This window comes from Tympanuchus pallidicinctus, unplaced genomic scaffold, assembly GCF_026119805.1.
Source record: "Tympanuchus pallidicinctus isolate F22 unplaced genomic scaffold, pur_lepc_1.0 scaffold94, whole genome shotgun sequence".
Taxonomy (NCBI): domain Eukaryota; kingdom Metazoa; phylum Chordata; class Aves; order Galliformes; family Phasianidae; genus Tympanuchus; species Tympanuchus pallidicinctus.
This window is the reverse complement of record NW_026294818.1, coordinates 49,096-69,248: the sequence shown is the minus strand read 5'-3', so window position 1 is coordinate 69,248 and position 20,153 is coordinate 49,096. Positions and strand designations below refer to the sequence as shown.

The window sequence follows — 20,153 nt, the reverse complement described above, 5'->3', positions numbered from 1 at the left end:
ATGGGCCGGGAGGTGGGCTGGCGAGAGGGAGGGTTTGGGGCAGAAAGCATGGATGGGGGGGTGGAGGGATGGATGGTTGGGTGGGTGGTTGAGTTGTTGAGTTGTTGGGTTGGGCTGGGTGAACGGTTGGGTGGATGGGTGGGTGGTGGTTGGGGGGGTGGTTGGGTGGTTGAGTGTTTGGGTGGATGATTGAGTGGATGGATGGATGGATGGATGGATGGATGGATGGATGGATGGATGGATGGATGGGTGGATGGGTGGATGGGAGGATGGGAGGATGGGAGGATGGGAGGATGGATGGATGGATGGATGGATGGATGGATGGATGGATGGATGGGTGGGTGGATGGATGGTTGGGTGGATGGAGGGATGGATAGAGAAGCTGCTGGGGGATGCGTGCAGAAATGAGCCACCTGCTGAGCCCTGGAACTGAACGCCTTTGCTTTGCTTTCCTTTCCCTTCCAAAGCCGCTGGGCTCGACCCGGCGTTGCTTTGCTCTGGGGTTAGGGGGTGAAATAGCACCTTTAGGAAATTCACGAGTGGACTCGGTCAGCAAAAGAGGTGAATTAGGAATAATAATGATAATAATAATAGGAACAGAAAGTCAGAAATCAACGCAGGACGCGTCCGGTCACAGCGCTGCGTCTGTAGCACCACAGGTCCCAGCATGGGACCAATAGGAAAGAGAGCAAACATGGGGACAGGAGTCCTGGGGTGGGGGGAGGCTTTGAATAAGGGAAAAAATGAAAAAATATATATATAAAAAATGGAGAGGGGTAAAAAAACAAAATTGAAAATAAAGTGGAGAGAACGTAGCACCTTTGGTCTGAACCTGGCAGGAAAGTCCCGGCACGGCTGAAAAAAGGGAACAAAAACCCCACGATGAACCTAAAACTACTTGGGAAAATAGAGAAAAAAAAAAAGAAAAAAAAGCAAAAAAAAAAACCAGAAAAAAAGCCCTTAATGAAGCAAAACCACAGCGGTGAGGTAGCCTTCCAAACAGGAGGAGATGCGCTGACGGGTCGCGGCCGCTCGGCTCCGGGGTTGGGGGGCAGCTGGGTGCGCTGGGGAGTTGGGGGTCCGCAGACGGCTGAGGCTGCGCTGTGTGTGAGAAAAAGAGAGGGGAAAAAGGGGGAAACCCCCCCCCAAAAAAGAAAACACAACCAACAAGACATGGATAGGAGAGCGACAAGGAGGCGGACATCGGAAAGGGCCTCGAGGCGCAAGAAGCGAAGAGCCCAGCGGGGAAAGGGTGGCGATGGGGGGTGGGTGGGTGCTCCCCCCACCCCGCTATGGGGCAGCGCTGGGGTACGGCCATGGGGGCTCCAATGGGGGGGGGGGGGGGGCGAGCAAAGCGAACCCACTTCCTGGCGGTATGGTTTGAAAAAGCCATTTATTTTTTTATCATTATTATTATTATTACTATTTTTTTTTTCCTTTGGTTTAATGCCTTTTTTTTTTAGTTTTTTTTTTTTGGGTTGGTTGGTTTTCATTTTTTTTTTTTTTAATCTTTTTTGAGGGGATTTTTTTTTTTTGGTTGGTTTTTTTTTTTTTTTTTTTCTTTTTTTTTTTTCTCCCTCATTACGGAAACGCAAACGATTTCGAGAGGCGCTGCATAGAAACCGACACGAATTGAAAGTCCATGTGAAATTTTTCTCCTTTTTTTTTGGCAGTTTTTTTTTTTTTTTTTTTTTTTTTTTTTTTTTTTTTTTATTAATTATTATAATTATTACTCTCTCCTGTCGCGCGTGGGGCTTTTTTCCTGTTTACAAAAAGCAGACGGGCCCGATGTCAATGCCAAATTCCTGGTCCGGAGCACCAACGTCCATAGGAGCCAAGTCAATGATGGGCAGGCGCGAGGTCTTCGTCGTCTTGTACTCGATGACTGTTTTGCCCCATGCTCCAGTGTGACTCTGTGGGGTCGAGGCCGTCAGGTACCCGCGTGCCCCCCCCCCAGCCCCTTCCCCGTGTCCCCATCCCCCCCTGTGCCCCCTTTGTCCCTTGTCCTCACCTCCCCATTTCCCCCATCCGCGTGTCTCCCACCCCCTTGTCTCCATGCTCCTCCCCACGTTCCCTAACCCACGTCCCATCTCCCCATATCCCCTCACCAGATGCTCCCCACCCCAATGCCCCTCATTCCTGTGTCCCCACGTCCCCACATCCCGCTTGCCCCCATCCGCCATCCCCACGTCCCCCATCCAGATGCCTTCCGCCTCAATGCCTCTCGTTCCTGTGTCCCCTTGTCCCCCACCCTTGTGTCTCCCATCCCCAATTCCCCACATCCTCCATCCCCATGTCCCCCACCCGACCCCATATCTCCATGTCCCCACGTCCCCCTGTCCCTAGGTCTCCATCCCTATGCTCCCACCCCCATGTCCCCCATGTCCCCCATCCATGTGTCTCCCATCTCCATATCCCCATGCCCCCAAGTGCCCCATCCCCATGTCCCCCAACCACGTGTCCTTCATCTCCTACTCCCCATGTCCCTTTGTCCCTCATCCCCACGTCCCCCATCCCCATGTCCCCATGTCCCTTTGTCCCTCATCCCCAAGCCCCCTACTCCCATGCCCCCCCATCCCCATGTCCCCCATCCCCACTTCCCCCTCCCAAACATTTCCCATCCCCACATCCCCATGTCCCCCATCTCCAAGCCCCCCATCCCCGCGTCCCCCGTCCCCACAGCCGCTCACCGTGCAGCCATCCTCGGTGACCCCATAGGTGAAGCGGCTGTTTCCTTCGGCCCTGATCTCGATCTCGTTGGCTCCCTGGAGCAGCAGAGCCTTCTTCAGGTTGCCGGTTTCCTGGTCCATGTAGGCGACGCTGTTCTTGCAGTGGTAGGTGACGTTTTGGGTGGCCTCGGTGGACATCAGGCGCAGGAAGGTCAGTTGGATGGCAACGTCAGCCGGGTTGGAGCCCTCACCGCCGTACTCAAACTGCGGGCGAAGAGGCGTTAGGGACCAGATGGCGCTGCATCACTTTGCCCCACATCTCCCCCCCTGGAGCCCATCGGCCCACCTGGAAGCCGTCGCTCATCGTCTCGCCAAACCAGACGTGCTTCTTCTCCTTGGGGTTCTTGCTGAGGTACCAGTTCTTCTGGGCAATGGTGGCTTGCGTGGGGTAGACGCACGTCTCGCCTGTCTCCATGTTGCAGTAGACCTTGATGGCGTCCAGGTTGCAGCCCTGGTTGGGGTCGATCCAGTACTCGCCTGCGGGGCAACAGATGGGGTCAGGGGGCAGCGAGGGGCTGCGGGGTGAGGAGGGATGGGGGGAGGTGAGGAGTGGAGGCAGGATATGGGGAGGGGCGTGAGGAATGACCAGGAGGGGAGGGGGTTGAGGTGAGGAGTGGCCATGAGAGTTGGAGTCGGAGGTGGGGAGGAGGAATAAGGGATGGGGATGGTGGGGGGGGGGGGCCACGGGAGATGAGGATGGAGGTGAGGATTGGCCAAAAGGGATGGGAGGGGAGGAGGAACTGGAGATGGAGGTAAAGGGGAGGAAGAGGAGATGGGGACAGAGGTGAGGAGAAGTGATGGAAAGCAGGGGTAGAGGTCAGAAGAGAAATAAGAGATGGGGATGGAGGTAAAGGGGAGGAACAGAGGATGGGGATGGAGGTGAGGAGCAGCCACTGGGCACGGGGATGGGGAGAGGAATAGTCCATGGGGATGAGGACAGAAGTGAGGCAACCACGAGGAACAGAGGATGGAGAAATAAGAAGTGAGAAGCCGTGAGAGGTGCAAAATGGGAGGAAAACCCATGAGAGATGGAGAAAGGAGGTGAGAAACGGCCGTGGGAGATGGAATACGGAGGGATAAATAAGGAACAGCCGTGAGAGGGGGAGGATGGAAGGATGAAGGTGAGGAAGAGCCGTGAGAGACGGAGGGGGTGGGTGAGAGCATCCAGGAGGTGAGGGGTGGGTGGGAAAGACGGAGGCGAAGATCCGTGGGTGATGAAGACGGAGGGACGGAGGTGAAGGGCAGATAGGAGGGATGGAGGTGGGAGCATCCAGGAGGGATGGAGCTGAGGAGGACCCTGGAGGCGCTGGGCGCTGCTGGGGGGCACTGACCGCTCTTCCAGTCGCCGTGGCACATCTTCAGGTCCCGGCAGGTGCGTGCTGGGTTCTTGCGGGTGCCTTCGGGGCTGCGGATGTTCTCGATCTGTTGGCTGAGGCTCTTCAGGGTGGTGTCCACCTCCAGGTCACGGTCGCGCATCACGTTGGCATCGTCGGCTCGGTAGTAGCGGCCGCCGTCGTGCGCCTTCTCTTGGGGTGGCTGAGGCAGGAAGCTGAAGTCGAAGCCGCCGCTGGGGGGGCCGGGAGGACCTGGGGGGCCAGGAGGGCCGGGGGGACCCTGCAGGAGGAGGAGGAGGGCGGTGAGAGTGGAGCGAAGGCAGCAGACCCGGGTGGGCAGCGGCGGTGGGGTGGATACGTACAACAGGGCCGACTTCACCGGTGCGACCGCGGGGGCCGGGGGGGCCGATGGGGCCGGGCAGCCCGTTGAGACCGTCTTTGCCGGCGGCACCGGCGGAGCCAGGAGGACCCTATGGGAGAGGAGAGGTGGTGAGCACAGATGGGACCCCAGCGCCGTGGGGGGACGCGTCCCCTGTGCGGCCCCACGATGCTCAGCCCTGGATGGATGTCTGTGCGTCGGGGACTTACACGTGGACCGGCGGGACCAGAAGCACCAGAAGGACCTTGTTCACCAGGAGCGCCCTGTGCAAAGCGGGGCAGAGAGAAAGTCCTGTGAGCATCTCAGGACGTGGGGCAGCACCCGCTGCTGCCATCCCCACACCTGGCGGCACTTACAGGAGGACCAGGTGGGCCCTGGAGACCGGAGAAGCCTCTGTGACCCTTCATGCCTCTGTCACCCTGTTCACCGGTTTCGCCTTTGTCACCACGAGGACCTTGGGGACCCTATGGGAGGAGATGAGCTGAGCACAACCCAAAGAGCACGCCGTCCCCACGTCCATGGGGACGAGGAAGGACGAAGGACAGAGGAGGGGGGCACCAACTTACAGCAGGACCACGAGCACCAGCGGGACCAGGGGGGCCGGCGGGACCAGCGGGGCCCTGGGACAGGAGGGAAGGGGATGGTCAGAGCATCGTCCCACAGCAACACCCCAAGTGGGACGAAGGGTCGCCTCCCCCCGGTGGGCAGCCCCCTCCTGTGCCGGGATCCAAGCGCAGGGACAGTTCTGACCCAAACCTCAGTCGAGTCAGTGCTCAGATGGAGAATTGGGGCTGGGAGGGAGCGGATGGGGCCCTCCATGAGCAGAGCAGCACTTACGGTCTCACCGCGATCTCCATTTTTGCCAGCAGGACCGACGGGGCCGGGGGCACCGGGGGCACCGGGAGCACCAGGGGGGCCGGCAGGGCCGGTCTCACCACGGTCACCCTGAGAGGAGGAAGAGGAAGAGGAGGAGGCAGAGCAGACATAAGCGTGGATCAGCACAGCCTCGCCACCCCAACCCAGCACCCCACCCCTGGGCACTCACCTTGGGACCAGCAGCACCGTCACGACCGGGGGCACCTTCAGCACCGGGAGCACCCTATGGGACAGCAAGACCCCCCGAAGCCCCTCGTTAGGATGAGGATGCTAACGAAGGGGGGACCCATCGCTGAGCCCAGCATCCACGAGTGCCACGAGCACATCCAGCCTTCACCCTACCTCACGTCCAGCTTCACCAGGGGGACCAGCAAGGCCAGGGGGGCCCATGGGGCCGGGAGGACCGCGTTCACCAGGGGAACCTGAGGGACCCTGCTTGCCGGGTTCACCCTATGGAGAAGAGAGCGCAGAGGCGTCGGACACCAGGAGCACCCATCAGCCACACGGTGAGCTGGGGGGTCCCACGGGGGTACTCACAGAGGGGCCGGGCAGGCCGGGGAAGCCTCTTTCACCTCGCTGTCCTGGGAGACCGACGACACCGCGCTGACCGGCGATACCTTGGGGTCCGGGGGTGCCGGGAGCGCCCTGGGGGGGACGAGCAGCACCTCCATGTGGGCACCTCCGGATGGAGGGCAGAACCACGGGGTGACACGGCCTGGTGTCCGTGGAGGGGTCACGCTGTGGGGTGACTTACAATGGGACCGTCAGCGCCGGGGGAGCCTTTCTCGCCAGGGGGTCCGGGGGGGCCAGCAGGGCCAGGTTCACCGGGGCGGCCAGCAGGGCCGGTCTCACCGCGGGGTCCTTTGCCACCTTCCTTACCGCTGGGGCCGGGGGGGCCGGGAAGGCCGATGTTACCCTGGGTAAGGGGGGGGGGGGGTGATGCAGTCAGACCCCCCCGCAGGGTGGCTGCGCGGTGCCAGCGGCGTCCGGTGCCAAATGGGTCACGGTGGCCACGTGGAGCTGCCTGGAGCTCTGCCCGGCATCCACACAACAGCACGGTGCCAGCGGCCCCCCCACACCCCCCGTCCCGCCGCTGCTGTGGGGCGCAGCACTTACGGAGGGGCCGGGGGGACCAACTCTTCCAGCAGCACCAGGGAAACCAGTAGCACCCTGCGAGGGAGAAACGCTGCGGTCAGAGGGGCTGCACGGAACACGGGGGCACCATCAGAACCAGCGGCCAGGAGGGAGGCGCTCACCCCACGGGGGGGTACAGCTTTGAATGTGGGGGGGAGGTGGGAGAAACGAGCCGTCTTCACCCACTGCACCTCCCACCCCCCTCATGGGACCGGCCCCCCCTCCCCACGCATGATGCTGCCGGCCCAAACAGCTCCCATAGTTTGGGGGTGAGATGCAGGAGGGGCTGAGCCACCCATGGGTGCACACCCCCACCTCCCCCCAACCCGGGGAGCCGTGCAACCCCCCCACAAGATCCATATACTTACAGGGGGTCCAGCGCTTCCGCGAGCGCCTTTGGGACCGGGAGCACCAACAGCACCCTGCAGTTGAGGGGGGAGGAAAAGAGGGGTGAGCAACACTGTGGAGGTTCTCCTTGGGGGGCACCTGGGGGGGGGGGACTTACGGCAGGGCCGGGAGCACCAGTGGGGCCAGCAGGGCCAGGGGGACCAGCGTCACCTTTGGCTCCAGCATCCCCAGTTTCACCTTTAGCACCAGGCTGGCCATCGGCACCCTATGGGACAGAGCATCGGGGTGAGCGAGGGTGAAGTGTGGGGTGGGGGAAATCCGAGGGGGGGGGGGGAGAGCATCTGCAAGGACACTTACAGGAGGGCCAGCAAATCCAGCAGGACCGGGGGGGCCGGGCTCACCACGGTCACCCTAAAGGGGGAGGAAAAGAGGGATAATGGCCGTCACATCAGTTATGGGGTGGCCAAGGATGCCAGCGCGGCCGAGCCATGCGGTGTTGCAGACACTTACAGGAGCACCACGGGCACCAGTGGGCCCAGCAGGGCCGGGGGGGCCAGCTTCACCCTGACGGAGGGGAGGAAGAGGAGAGAAGGCCGTGAGGTCAGAGCAGCGGTATGGGGTCGGTGTGGGACGCGGGGACACCTCCCCATAGCGTGCAGGTGAAAGATGCCCCCACCTTGTCACCAGGAGCACCAGCGGGGCCGGGGGGGCCGATGGGGCCGGTCAGACCGCGGAGACCATCTTTGCCAGGAGCGCCGTCAGCACCTTTGGGACCGGGGTCACCCTGCGTGGGGGGGAGAAGGCACAGAGGGTCACCTGTGGGGTACGGCCCGGAGCGTCCCGCTGCTCTGCGCCCCATAAGGACCACAACCCCCCTTGGCTCGGGGAAGAGCCGCGCATGGGGGGCACTGGGATGCCCCTGCAGGCGGTGAGCGGCTGTGGGAGGGGAGGGGGCTGCAGGCAGAGGGTGAATGGGGGGCATTGGGAGAAGGGGGGGGGGGGGGGGCACGCACTCTGTCACCCTTGGCGCCTGGCAGGCCGGCAGCACCGCGTTCTCCGGGCATCCCCTGCAAGCCGGGGGGGCCTTGGTTTCCGGGGGCACCGGGAGCACCGGCGTCACCCTGGGGAAGAAACACAGCGATGGAGGTTAGTGAGAAATCAGCGCCGTCTCTGCAAGAGAGCCCCGTTCCGCAGCCATCCCCACCTCCCTCCACCCCCCAAAAAGCAGAACCCCCCCATACCCACCTTAGCACCATCGTTTCCGGGAGCACCGTTAGCACCACGAGGACCCTGAGGGCCGGGGGGGCCTTGGACACCGCGCTCACCGGGGAAACCTCTCTCACCCTGCAGGAGGAGGAGAGGAGCTGAGTGCGGCCGTTCGGAGCAAGGGGGGGGGGGGGGGGGATGAAGGGGGGCTGAGGGGCTTCAACTCACCCTGGCACCGGCGGGACCGGGGGCACCGGCATCTCCGGGGACACCCTATGGATGGGATGGAGGTTATGGGGTGGAGGTTATGGGGTGGAGGTTATGGGGTGGCGCATTGAGGCACCGACTCGGGTTGATGTCCGTAGGGATGGTGATGGCGCACTCACCTGCTCACCGGGTTTGCCAGCCTCTCCTGGGGGGCCAGCAGGGCCAGGAAGACCCTGCAGGGGAAAAGGAGGAGAGGTGGGGGGTGAGAATGTGGGATGCAAAGGGGGGGTGGCACCGCTGTCACCACGAGGTGTCGTCCCCTCACCTGGAAGCCGGGGGCTCCGGCGGGGCCTTGTTCACCTCTCTCTCCAGCGGGACCCTGCAGGAGGGGGGAGAAAAGTGAGGGGGGGGTTGGGGGGGCGGCGGAGCACCCACTGCATCAGTAGTGCATGGTGGGGGGGGGGGGACACAGATACTCACAGTGGGGCCGGGGGGACCCTGGGCACCGGCTTCACCATCCTTACCAGCAGCACCCTGAGGGGGGAGGAGGGGCTCAGAGCACTGCGTGCACCCATGGGTGCTGGGAGCGCGTGGGGCAGAGAGCTGTGAGTCTATAGGGCTGAGCTGTGAGCCTACAGGGCAGAAAGCTGTGAGCCTATGGGGCTGAGCTGTGAGCCTATGGGGCAGAGAGCTGTGAGCCTATGGGGCTGAGCTGTAAGTCTATGGGACAGAGAGCTCAGAACTTATGGGGCTGAGCTGTGAACTTACGGGGCTGTGAGTCTATGGGGCTGAGCTGTGAGCCTATGGGGCTGTGAGTCTATGGGGCTGTGCACTGTGAGCCTATGGGACAGAGAGCTCAGAACTTATGGGGTTGAGCTGTGAAATGGGACAGAGAGCTCAGAACTTATGGGGTTGAGCTGTGAACCTACAGGGCTGAGTCTATGGGGCTGAGCTGTGAGCCTATGGGGCAGAGAGCCGTGAGACTATGGGGCTGTGAGTCTATGGGGCTGAGCTGTGAGCCTATGGGGCAGAGAGCTGTGAGCCTATGGGGCTGTGAGTCTATGGGGCTGTGAGCCCCATAGATTCATACGCTGTCAGCTTATGGAGCTGTGCTGTGAGCCCATAAGGCCATGCACTGTAAATCTATGGGGCTGTGCTGTACTGTGAGGTTATGGGGCTGCACTGTGAGCCCGTGGGGCTGTGCTGTAAATCTATGGGGCTGTGCAAGACTGTGAGATTATGGGGCTGTGTGCTGTGAGTCTGTGGGGCTGGGCTGTGAGCCAATGGGGCTGCGCGCTGTGAGCCTATGGGGCAACGTGCTGTAAGCTTATGGGGCTGTGCTGCGAGTCTGTAGGGCCAAGCACTTTTGTGAACTTGTGGGGCTGTGCTGCGAGCTGATGGGGGCTGCATGCTGTGAACCTGCAGGGCTACAGCGTGAGCCTATGGGGCTGTGCAGTGAGCCTATAGGGCTGTAGTGGGAGCCTATGGGGCTGTGCAGTGAGCCTATGGGGCTGTAGTGGGAGCCTACAGGGCTGTGCACTGTGAGCCTATGGGGCCACGTGCTGCGAGCCTATAGGGCTGTAGTGGGAGCCTATGGGGCTGTAGTGGGAGCCTATGGGGCCGTGCACTGTGAGCCTATGGGGCTGTGCACTGTGAGCCTATGGGGCTGTGCACTGTGAGCCTGTGGGGCTATAGAGGGAGCCTATGGGGCTGTGCATTGAGCCTATAGGGCCACATGCTGCGAGCCTATAGGACTGTAGTGGGAGCCTATGGGGCTGTAGTGGGAGCCTATGGGGCTGTAGTGGGAGCCTATGGGGCTGTGCTGTGAGCGAGGTGTGGGGCAGGACAGAACTGTGGCATCCCTGGAAGGAGATTCCTGCCACGTCTCCTCCCTGCTGCCCTGGATCCTGAGCTGCTGGCAGCTTCCAGCCTGGACCGATGGCCACCAGAGCTGCTGTTCCCAATCCCCATCTGGGGTTTTCCGGCCCCATAGATCTGCCCCTAGCAATACTCACAACAGCACCAGGGGGGCCGGGAGCTCCTCTCTCACCGGGTTTGCCAGGCTCACCCTAAAAGCAAGAGAGTGGGGTGAGACGTGCGTCAAAATCGCAGCGCCGTGGGATGGACCCCCCTGAGCCCCCCCCCAAACTGTGGGGCTGTGTGAGACCTGTGCCTCAGATCTGACATGAAACCCTCGTGCACCCCAAACCTGTGGGCAGACCAAACCCCCCCATTGGAGCACCCCATCCATGCGCACTCACCGCAGCACCTTTGGGACCGGGGAAACCCATCACACCGGCTTGACCTCTGGCTCCGGGGGGGCCGGGGGGGCCGGGGCGGCCATCTTGACCAGCGGGACCCTGAGGTGGGAAGAGCAAAGAACCCGTCAGTGAACTGCACGGTTATGGGGCGAGGAAGGGGGGGTCTATAGGGGTTACTTACCGGGGGTCCGGTTTTGCCGTCGGGACCGGGGCTGCCGGGGCTTCCAGTCAGACCCTGGGAGGAGCGTTAGGGCCGGGTCAGGGCACGGGGCTCGGGGCGGCTTTGGGGGTGGACGTGGGCAGGGCCGGCTGTTGGCTCTGCCCGCCGCACGGCGCCCCCGCCGCGCTCACCTTGGCACCGGGGAGACCGGGTTCTCCGGGGCGTCCGGCTTCACCGGGGGATCCTTTGGGGCCGACGGCACCGGGGGAACCGCGCTCTCCGGGGGGACCCTGAGAGAGAACGGAGGTTATCGAGATCCGGGATGGGGAGGGGGCGCAGAGCTGCGCTCACGCAGGTAGGAAAAAAAAACCCACCTTGGGACCGGCGATGCCGTCAGCACCGGGGAAACCGCGGCTACCGGGAGCGCCCTGCGAGGGGTGGGAGAACGGTCAGAGCGGGGTGGGGGGACCCTATGGGGCACAGCCGTGGGGCCGAGCAGCCGAGATGCTCCAAGGAAACCTCGAGGCTCGTGGGATGCCGCGGGGACATCGGCGTTTCCATCGGGCTGAAGCCGGGGGGAGGACAAGGCGGACTCACCCGTTCTCCTGCAGGACCGGGCAGCCCAGCAGGGCCGGGCTCTCCACGAGCTCCTCTCTTGCCTTCCTCACCGGCGGGGCCGGGGGGGCCTTGGACACCAGCGGGACCCTGCGGGGGGAGAGCGGGGTGAGCGGCCGCGAGGAGACGCTGAGCCGGGGCTGCGCTGAGGTCGGTGGCTCCTGGGGACACTTACGGGTTCGCCTTTGGCTCCGGTGTCACCTTTGTTGCCTGGAGCGCCGGGTTCGCCCTGGGAAAGAGGAGGGGAGATGCTCAGAACCGTGTTGGTGGGAGCGGGGAGGGGGTGCTGAGCCCCCCCGGCCCCGGTGCTGGCAGCTCGTAGCGCCGTGGGAGTGCGGAGATGCGCCCGGTGGGGCGGTGCACCGATGGACCAAAGGATGGAGCCATGGCAACGCCATCGACTCGGTGCCCCATCGCCATCCCAGCGCTGGAACGAAGGGCTGAGAGCCGACCACAGGGCGGGCGGAGGGGTGGAGGGGGGATGCGGGGGTACTCACGCTGTTCCCTTTGGGTCCGGGGGCACCGCTGGGACCTTGGGGTCCGGAGGGACCGCGAGCACCGGGGAAGCCGGGGGCACCGGCGATGCCAGGAGCGCCCTGAGGGACGGGCAGAGGGGCGGTGAGGGCGAGGGACCCCCGAACCGGGAACCGCGTGCGGCAGCGCGACGCGACGCCAACAACTCACCGTAGCACCTTTGGCACCGGGTTGACCGTCGGCACCGGGGTTACCCTGGTGGAGAGAAAGAGGAGGAAGAGGAAGGGTTACGTGGGAGCCCGAGGGACGCGAGGCTGAAGGGCGGGACGCCGTCGGGGGGAACTCACGGCGGGACCGGCAGCGCCAGCTGGGCCGGGGGGACCGGGTTCGCCACGGGCGCCTTGGGGACCTTCGCTACCGCGAGCACCTTGGGGACCTGTTTCGCCCTGGGGAGGAAGAGGAGGGAGGAAGAGTCAGGGCCGGGCCGCCCGCAGCCGCACCGCTCCTCCTTTCCGCGCAGCGCAGCCGTTGGCGGCGCCGGCCCCGTTGCCACCGACGGGCGCTGCGGAGCACGGGGGAGGAAATCCCCCATCCCACCTCCCCCAAAACCCCCAGCCGGGCTGTGGGGCCTCGGCCGAGGGGCGGAGGTCTTACCTTAGCGCCAGCAGCGCCGGGGAAGCCGGGGGGACCCGCGGGACCGGTTGGGCCCTAAGTAGGGGGAGAGGACGGATGCGTCAGACGAGAACAGCGCGGCGCATCGGCCTTACCGGGAAGCGCGGCTCTGGGATGGGGACCCTTCGCAGGAGATCCCCCCCCCCAGGCCTGGCCGGGGGGAGCTCGGAGGGTTGGGGGCACTCACAGGAGGACCGGCAGCACCGGGAGCACCGTCGTTACCGCGAGCGCCCTGAGGGAGAGAGGCGGCCGTGAGCTGCGGCGATGGGGGGCGCGATGGGGTGCCGAGGGGGTCCGAGCCCCGGGTTCCCCAATACTCACAGCGGGACCGGATGGACCGGGGCGGCCTCTCTCGCCGGGAAGACCGCGAGGACCCTGCGGAGGGACAGAAGGGTCAGGGTGGGCTGCTTTCCCTTTAACATCTCTGTGCCCCCTGGCCCCAGTGATGCTCTCGTTGCTAAGCCCCCCTCCCCCCACCTCCCCTAGGGATGCAGCCCCTCAGGGGGCAGTGAAGGGGGGGGACTCCCAGCACCCACCCAGCACCCACCCAGCACCCACCCAGCACCCACCCAGCACCCACCCAGCACCCACCCAGCACCCACCCAGCACCCACCCAGCACTCACCATCTGCCCAGGAGCGCCGTTCTCTCCAGGGCTGCCAGGCTCACCCTAGGACAACAAATAATAATAACAACAATATGCCAAAAAAAAACCAAATTGGGGTTTTCTGCCCCAAAGTGGCAGCAGCGGGGGTGGGTGGCTGGGTGAGCTGCTCCAGCAGCTCTGCTCACCTTGGGACCAGCGGGGCCAGGCTCACCCTTGGCACCATCCAAACCACTGAAGCCCTGGGGGGCAGAGGAGGGGGGTCAGCATCAGTGCCCCCAACCCCCCACCCCCTCCCAACTCATTGGCTGGGTGTTGGGGTTCCATGGGGGTTTCCTCGGCTTGGGGGTGTCCTCAGTTCGCCCCACATCTCAAGGGGGGATGCAGAACTCACTCTGTGTCCCTTCATGCCCGGCAGACCAGCAGTTCCAGGGAGGCCGCGTGCGCCCTACAAGGAAAGGCCGTGGGGTGACACAGAGCCACGGGTCCCCGTGCCCCCGTCCCTTGTGTGCTGTGCACGCCGTGGGCCCCCCAACCATGGGGGGAGCCTCACCTGGGGGCCAGGGGGTCCACGCTCGCCAGGACGGCCGGGTTTGCCAGCTTCACCCTATAGACAAGGACATGGTTGGTGGCGCAGCCCCACAGCGCTGAGCCCTCGGGGAGGAAGGGGGGGGGTCAGTGCCACCAGACAGGGAGGGGGGGTCCGACCCTCTGCCACTTACATCATCGCCGTTCTTGCCAGGGGGGCCAGCGGGGCCGCGGGGGCCCATGGGTCCCTAGGAGATAAGAAAGGGGTGTGGGGGGGGGGGCTGTGGGGTGCAAGGCTTCCCATTGCTGCCCCTTCCCAGCAGTGCTGGGGGTTGGGGGGCAGAGCTGCAGTTCCTGCACTTACGGAGGCACCAGGCTCGCCGGGTTCACCAGGGGGACCTTGGAAACCTTGAGGGCCCTGTGGTTCAGTGGGGGAAAAAAAGGGGGGGAAAAATGGGTCAGAAAAAGGGAAAGCTGGGTCTGAAGACCCCGATGATGAGTTCAGACCCCCCCTTCCCCATCCCATGTGGATCCCCATCACTGTGGGCTTCCTTATGCATGGGGGGGGGGGGGGGATGCTGCATCCTGCCCTCATCCAACCTGCGCCCACCCCTGCCACCAAGGGCACCCAGACCAAAGGGTCCCTGGGGGGCTTGGCCCCAAAAATGAGCTGAGGAGGAGGAGGAGGAGATACTCACAGGAGCACCAGGAGGGCCAGGGAGACCACGGGGTCCAGCAGGGCCCTGGGGGGGGACAAGGAGACAGAGCTGAGCGCGTGCCGCCCCCCTCCCCATCCTCGTCCCGTTGCTGCATCAGCACCCCATCCCCACCCCATTCCTACCCCACTGACGTCTCCACTGCCACCCCATTTCTGTCCCAGCGCCATCCTGCACCCATCCCCAGCACCTTGGCTCCTTACCGCCCTGCTGACGTCCCTCTTGCCCCCCTCACATCTCTGTCCCCTGCACCTATTTCAGTCTCCGTTTTATTGCTGCCTTATTGTCACCCGCCGCTGCTGCCTTTCTGATGTCCCCATACCAGCCCAATCCCTCTTTCCATTGCCACCCCATCCCTGTCCCATTGCTACCCCTCTGGTGTCCTTATTGCTACCCATTACCCACCCCCATCTCCACTCCATCCTTGTCCCACCGGCACCCATCCTCATCTCTGTCCCCATCACCACCCCTTCTTGCCCCCGTTGCCGCTCCATCCCTGCCTGCAATCCTACCCTATTCACCTCTCCATTGCTACCCAACCCCTTTCCCAGTCACCATCCCCTTGCTGACCCCATCGTCACCCCTTCTTGTCCCCATTGCCATCCTATCCCTGCCCCCATTCCCACCTTACTGATGCCCATGTTGTTACCCAGTCCCTTTCCCTATCACCACCCCTTGCTGTCCCCACTGCCACCCCCCATCCCTCTTCCCCTTTCCATTCCACCTGACCCCATGGCCACCCCATCCCTGTTCCCAGCACCACCTCATCACTGTCCCCATTGCCACCCCATTTCCGTCCCCATTAACACCCCGTCCCCGCTCCCCTTGTCACCCCCATCCCTGACCCCATTAACACCCCATCCCTTTCCCCTTGCCGCTCCACCTGTTCCCATTGCCACCCCATCCTTATTGACACCCCAACACCGTCCCCACTGCCACCCCACCTCTGTCCCCACTGCCACCCCACCCCTGTCCCCATCACAGCCCCGCAGCCCCCACCTCCCTCCCCCCACACCCGAGCTGCACCCCCAGCCCCCCACTCACCATGGGGCCGGGCACCGCCATGCCACCCGATTTCTCATCATAGCCGTAAGACATTTGAGGAGCGAAGTTCTGTGGGGCAGAGGGAGAAAAAGGGCTGAGCAGGAAGGGGGGGAAGGACAGGGGGAAACCCCAGCCATGGGTTGTGCTGATGAGGACCCCCCCATACTCACTCCGCCGAGGCCTGGAGGTCCTGGAGGGCCTGGGGGTCCGGGGAGGCCAGGCTGTCCAGGGATGCCATCTCTGCCAGGGGGGCCGGGGAGTCCCTATGGGGGGGGAAGGGAGGGGGGGAGAGGGGGTGAGCAGCAGTGGGGCAGCCAGTGTGGGTGTGTGTAGGGCCGGGTGCCTGGGGTACAAACCCTGTCTCCTCTGGGGCCGGTGTCTCCTTTAGGACCCTGTAGGGGAAAGGTGAGGGGGGGGCGGTTATGATCCCGTAATTCGGTCCCCTAATATGATCCCAAATGGGGATCCGGGGGGGGGGGGTTTGGGGGCAGCCAAAGGGTTTGGAGGCGGCGGTGGTTACCTCTACTCCAGCACTCTCTGGATAGACGGGGGAGGCTGCGGGAGGAAGGAGCTGCGTTGAGATGGGGGGCAACCCCCCAAAAGCACCCCGGAGAGGGGCGGGGAGGGATGGGAGCCGGGGGGGGGGGGGGGGGAGCGGTACCGTCGACATCGGGGCAGATGGGGCAGCATTCTCCGAAGGGGATTTCGGCGTTGGGGCAGTCGGAGGTGTCCTCGCAGATCACCTCGTCGCAGAGGATGTTGCCGCTGTCGCAGACGCAGATCTGGCACGGTTCGGGTTTCCACACATCCTTATCGTTGTACGTCAGCCCGTCCTGGACGCAGCTCCCGGTCTGGACTGAGGGGGGTGGGGGGGTGGGGGGGGGGGGGAAGGGGGTACAGGGGGGAGTCAGTGAGGAAAGGTTGCGCTCCCCCCCCGCCCCGCAGCGCTGCCGCTCGACAGCGCCGTTCTCCCTTCATCTGGTTCTCATCAACCCGGCTCTGTGACACGGGAAAAGCACCGCCGCCATCGGCTCTTCCCACTTAGTCTGGAATTTAAACAAAACCCCCGTCCGGCAGCCGCGTCCCAAAGCCGGGGGCCAAGGAAAATAGCGGGGGGGGGGGGATGGGGGGTGCGGGGCGGTGCCGGGATCGGGGGATCCCCCCCTCGTCTGGGCTGAAATTAGAGCCGGGATGAGGCGGGATGGGGCCAGATGTGGGAGCTGCCGAGTGTGGGGCGGCTGCCAGAGAGTGGGGCGGCCCCATAGTGGAGCCGGGGGGGCCGGGAAAAGGGGAGGGGGGGGGGGGTTGCGGGGCCGCACCGCTGCGCGATGGCAAAGGGGGAAAAGGGGAGAAGCCCTGTAACGAAGTGCGCGGGGTTGGAGAGAATCAAAAGGCCGAAAAATGAAATGAAAGAAATGAAATGAAAGCAAGATGTCGTGCTGTGTCCCCCCGTCCTCCCCCCTCCCCCCCCCCAAAAAAAAAATAAAAATAAAAATAAAAATGCGAGGGCAAAGCGCAAAGAAATGCAAAATCGCCGCCGCCAACAACGCGACATCGCCAACTCCGACAATGCAACAACGCCGACCCCGAACTGCAAAGCTGACCCCCAAAAAAAGCAGAGCGCTGCCACCCCTAAAAAAAAAAGGCGAAATGTCACCCCCAGAAATGCAGGATTGAGCCCCAAACAAAAAATGGAACAGCAAAGTGCAAAGTTGCCCGCGGTGCTGCGGGCGTTGCACAACGCGCCGAGCCAAAGGAGAGCGGCACAGCGGGTGGGAATGGGCCCAGGAGGGAAACTGCCCCGAAAAGAGCCACAAAACCCGTAAAGCCACACAGAACCGAAGCCCTGGGAACGGCCGATGCTCGGAGCAACGCGGCGCAGCCTGGCGCCACCCCGCTGCCACCCCACTGCCACCCCGGTGCGCCCCATCTCCGCAGCGGCAGCGGCGCGGCTCTCGGGGCGCCCAGTGACCCCATTTGTGCCCCCCGCCCACCCCACGCTGCACCCCGCAGACGGACGGGACGCTCCGCTCCCCCCCGCCCCGATGTCTGGGCAGCGCTATGGGGCGGCCGGAACGTTTTCCTTATGAATCATCTGAGACTTTTCTAATTCTTTCCTGATGGCTTTCGCAGAGCCGGGGGCCGGGCCCCTTCTCCCCTCTCCTCCCTCTCCCCGCTCCCCCCTCTCCTCGCTCTCCCCATATCCCACCTCCTCTCCCCGCTCCCTCCACCCTTCTGCCCTCCTCCTCCTCTTGGCCGCAGCCCCACGCGCCCCACGCGCCCCACTCCTCTCCCAGCCCCATTCACCCCTATTTAACTCCGTTCTCCTTCTCTTCTTCCCCACGGCACGCACCCCTCTCTCCACCCCATCCCTCCGCCCGCTACTTACTGTCCTCTTCTCCTTGCCCGCGGGTGAGTAGTACAGTCGCTGCTATCAACAGCAGTAACCGAGAATCCACAAAGCTGAACATGTCTAAATATTAGACATGTAGACTCTTTGGGGCTCTTTGTCTTAAGGTCGGGTCATTCAGGGCCGATCTCACTCCGCAGCTCCAATCCAGACCCCAGCAGAAACTTCCTACTGCCTTCCCACCGCTCCGCCTGCCCTTATATACGGTCCGGCGGCGCCGAGAGGTGGGACCCATCATAGCCTGCGCGGGAGCGCACGGGGGATTTTGGACGGCCCCTCAGCCAATGGGAAGGGACCCGCCGTCCCCCCATCCCCCCCCAGTCTGCACACGCATACATGGCACCCCCAGAGCGGGGAGAGCGGGGTGGGATGGGGACCCCGAAGAAGTTGGGATGGGGATCCCAAAGAGGATTGGATCCCGAAGCGCTTGGAATGGGGAACCTCAAAGAGTTTGGGATGGGGACACCGAAGCGTCTGGAATGCGGACCCCAAAAGAGTTGAGATGGGGACCCCAAAGCACCTGGGTTAGGGACGCCAAAGTGGTTGAGTTGGGGACCCCAAACTATCTGAGATGGGGACCCCAAAGCACATGGAATGGGGACCCCAAAGTAGCTGAGTTGGGGACACAAAACTATTTGAGATGGGGACCCCAAAGCAGTTGAATTGGGGACCCTAAAGTAGCTGAGTTGGGGACACGAAACTATTATTTGAGATGGGGACCCCAAAGCACATGGAATGGGGACCCCAAAGCAGTTGAATTGGGGACTCCAAAATAGTTGAGTTGGGGGCTCCAAAACACCTGGAATGAGGATCCCAAAGAACTTGTGACACTTGGGGATGCCAAAGTGGCTGGGATGGAGACCCCAGAGAGGTTGAGTTGGGGACCCCAAAGCTCTTAGGATGAGGACCCCAAAGTATTTGGGATGGAAACACCAAATCATTTGGGACGGGGACCCCAAAGTGTTTGAAATGGGGGATTTACTGCAGTTGGTATGGGGACCCCAAAATGTTTGCTATGGGGACCCTGAAGCGATGGATTTGGGGACACCAAAGCTGGAACGGGAGCCCTGAATGTTCTGGGATTGGGACACCGGGGTGCTTTGGGATGGGGACATCAAAGCAGATGGGACGGAGATCCTGAATCATTCGGGATGGGGACCCCGGAGTGGTTGGGGTGTGGGGGCTTTGGGGTGTTTTGGGGGCTTTTCTCATGGCTGTGTGCTGTGGATGTGGGTGGAGGCGGCGCTCTGTGGGTCCGGGTGCCACGCAGCCCTACGCAGATGTGTGCCCCCATTTGGGGCTGCGAGAGCCCCCTCCCCCTGTGCCCCACACCGTGCCCCCACCCACGGCCCAGAGCTGCCCCCGCCGCCCCATGGGGTCCCTCAGCGCCTCCCGTCCCCACAGGCCGAGCTGCCCCCACTGCACCCACGGCCCCAACCAGGAGACGAAGACACCCAAAAACTGCAGCAGGGACCCACAGATTTGTGGGGGGGTTTTTCTTGCACTTTTCCCCCCTCTTTCCCATTCTTTCAGCCCATTCTTTCTCCCTTTCTCTCCCTCTCCTTTTCTTCCTCCCCCCCTGGCACGCCTCCACCGCTGTTTCCACATTTGCAGAGCCACGTTGGTTGGAAAAAGAAAAAGCTCTCTGACAATAATCCACAGCGCACCGTGCAATTTGGGGAGGCTGTAATTACGCACCCAAAAAAACTGCCATGCATCCTCAGGGCCGCCCTGGGTCCACGGGATGGGATGGAGCCCCACGAAAGCCGTGTGGCACCGAGCAAAGGGGGGACCCCAGAGGGGATGGGGGGCAACGGGGCGAGCGGGGGGGGTTCGGATGTCACATGGCAAAGCAGTGGGGATGGATGGAGGGAACGGACCCCAAAGGCGACGACTGGGAGCAAAGAGCGTGGAGAGGGGGGGGGTTACAAAGAGGGGGGGTGGGGGGCAGAAGAGACACGTCAAATGGGAGAGGTAAAAAAAAAAACCACCCAAACTAAACGCCGCCGACCTCTCCAGGTCTTTTTTTCCGGGCTGTAACGAAAGGCGGAGAAGAAAAAAAAAAAAAGAAAGAAAAAAAATAGCGGCGATGGGCGCGCGTTGCTCGGCCGGCGGTGCGGAGCTGCGCTGGCCGCCGTTCAGCGCTGTATCTGCGCATCCGAGACACGTTGCAGCCCAAGGCTCCTCCAATCCGACCCCGGCGGCTCGCGAAGGCCCTGGCCCCGCTCCAGCCCCGAGATGTGTCTTTAATTTTTGCAGCATGACAGAAAAGAAAAGAATGTCATTCGCTTCTCCTTTTTTTTTTTTTTTTTTCTTTTTTTTTTTTTTTTCTTGCTGTTTTTCGTTTTCGTGTGCGTGGATGGGAGGGAAAAGGGAAAACGGGGAATGGGGCGGTTGGGGAAGGAGGGGGGGGGGGGGGGGGGGGATGGATGGTGCCACCTCATCAGCCGCCCGTCC

General features: G+C 63.0%; 1 protein-coding gene across 3 annotated transcripts; it reads right to left on the bottom strand.

Annotated features, from left to right (window-relative positions):
- Positions 1–1,649: 1,649 nt before the first annotated feature.
- On the bottom strand, positions 1,650–17,883 carry COL1A1 (collagen type I alpha 1 chain). Of its 3 annotated transcripts, none has more exons than XM_052670765.1 (51): positions 17,676–17,883; positions 15,948–16,142; positions 15,807–15,841; positions 15,643–15,678; positions 15,457–15,549; positions 15,287–15,355; positions 14,225–14,269; positions 13,891–13,944; positions 13,721–13,774; positions 13,552–13,605; positions 13,393–13,446; positions 13,187–13,240; positions 13,020–13,064; positions 12,717–12,770; positions 12,583–12,627; positions 12,378–12,431; positions 12,071–12,169; positions 11,934–11,978; positions 11,747–11,845; positions 11,425–11,478; positions 11,232–11,339; positions 11,009–11,062; positions 10,826–10,924; positions 10,656–10,709; positions 10,475–10,573; positions 10,229–10,282; positions 8,694–8,747; positions 8,539–8,592; positions 8,393–8,446; positions 8,235–8,279; positions 8,046–8,144; positions 7,814–7,921; positions 7,477–7,584; positions 7,311–7,364; positions 7,158–7,211; positions 6,958–7,065; positions 6,821–6,874; positions 6,435–6,488; positions 6,073–6,234; positions 5,856–5,963; positions 5,661–5,768; positions 5,488–5,541; positions 5,280–5,387; positions 5,009–5,062; positions 4,799–4,906; positions 4,652–4,705; positions 4,426–4,533; positions 4,061–4,343; positions 3,016–3,206; positions 2,691–2,933; positions 1,650–1,913 (listed from the first exon to the last, which is right to left on the bottom strand). In XM_052670765.1, exons 1-51 carry the CDS (start codon positions 17,755–17,757, stop codon positions 1,767–1,769), a joined length of 4,362 nt encoding a protein of 1,453 aa, XP_052526725.1. In that variant the 5' UTR covers positions 17,758–17,883; the 3' UTR covers positions 1,650–1,766. The 3 variants fall into 3 exon arrangements, with proteins under 3 accessions (XP_052526725.1, XP_052526726.1, XP_052526727.1); XM_052670766.1 differs by having other exon boundaries at positions 5,370–5,387; XM_052670767.1 differs by lacking the exons at positions 10,656–10,709; positions 10,826–10,924; positions 11,009–11,062; positions 11,232–11,339.
- Positions 17,884–20,153: the final 2,270 nt, after the last annotated feature.

What these genes read in the sequence shown, in the direction of transcription:
- COL1A1 (XM_052670765.1), bottom strand. Translation starts at nt 17,757, where the DNA reads ATGTTCAGCTTTGTGGATTCTCGGTTACTGCTGTTGATAGCAGCGACT. An exon ending in CCGGTCCTGCAGGAGAACGG is followed by an intron (nt 11,063 to 11,231) that starts GTGAGTCCGCCT and finishes CACCCCTCGCAG; the next exon opens with GGCGCTCCCGGTAGCCGCGG. An exon ending in CCACGGCGACTGGAAGAGCG is followed by an intron (nt 3,207 to 4,060) that starts GTCAGTGCCCCC and finishes GTTGCCCCGCAG; the next exon opens with GCGAGTACTGGATCGACCCC.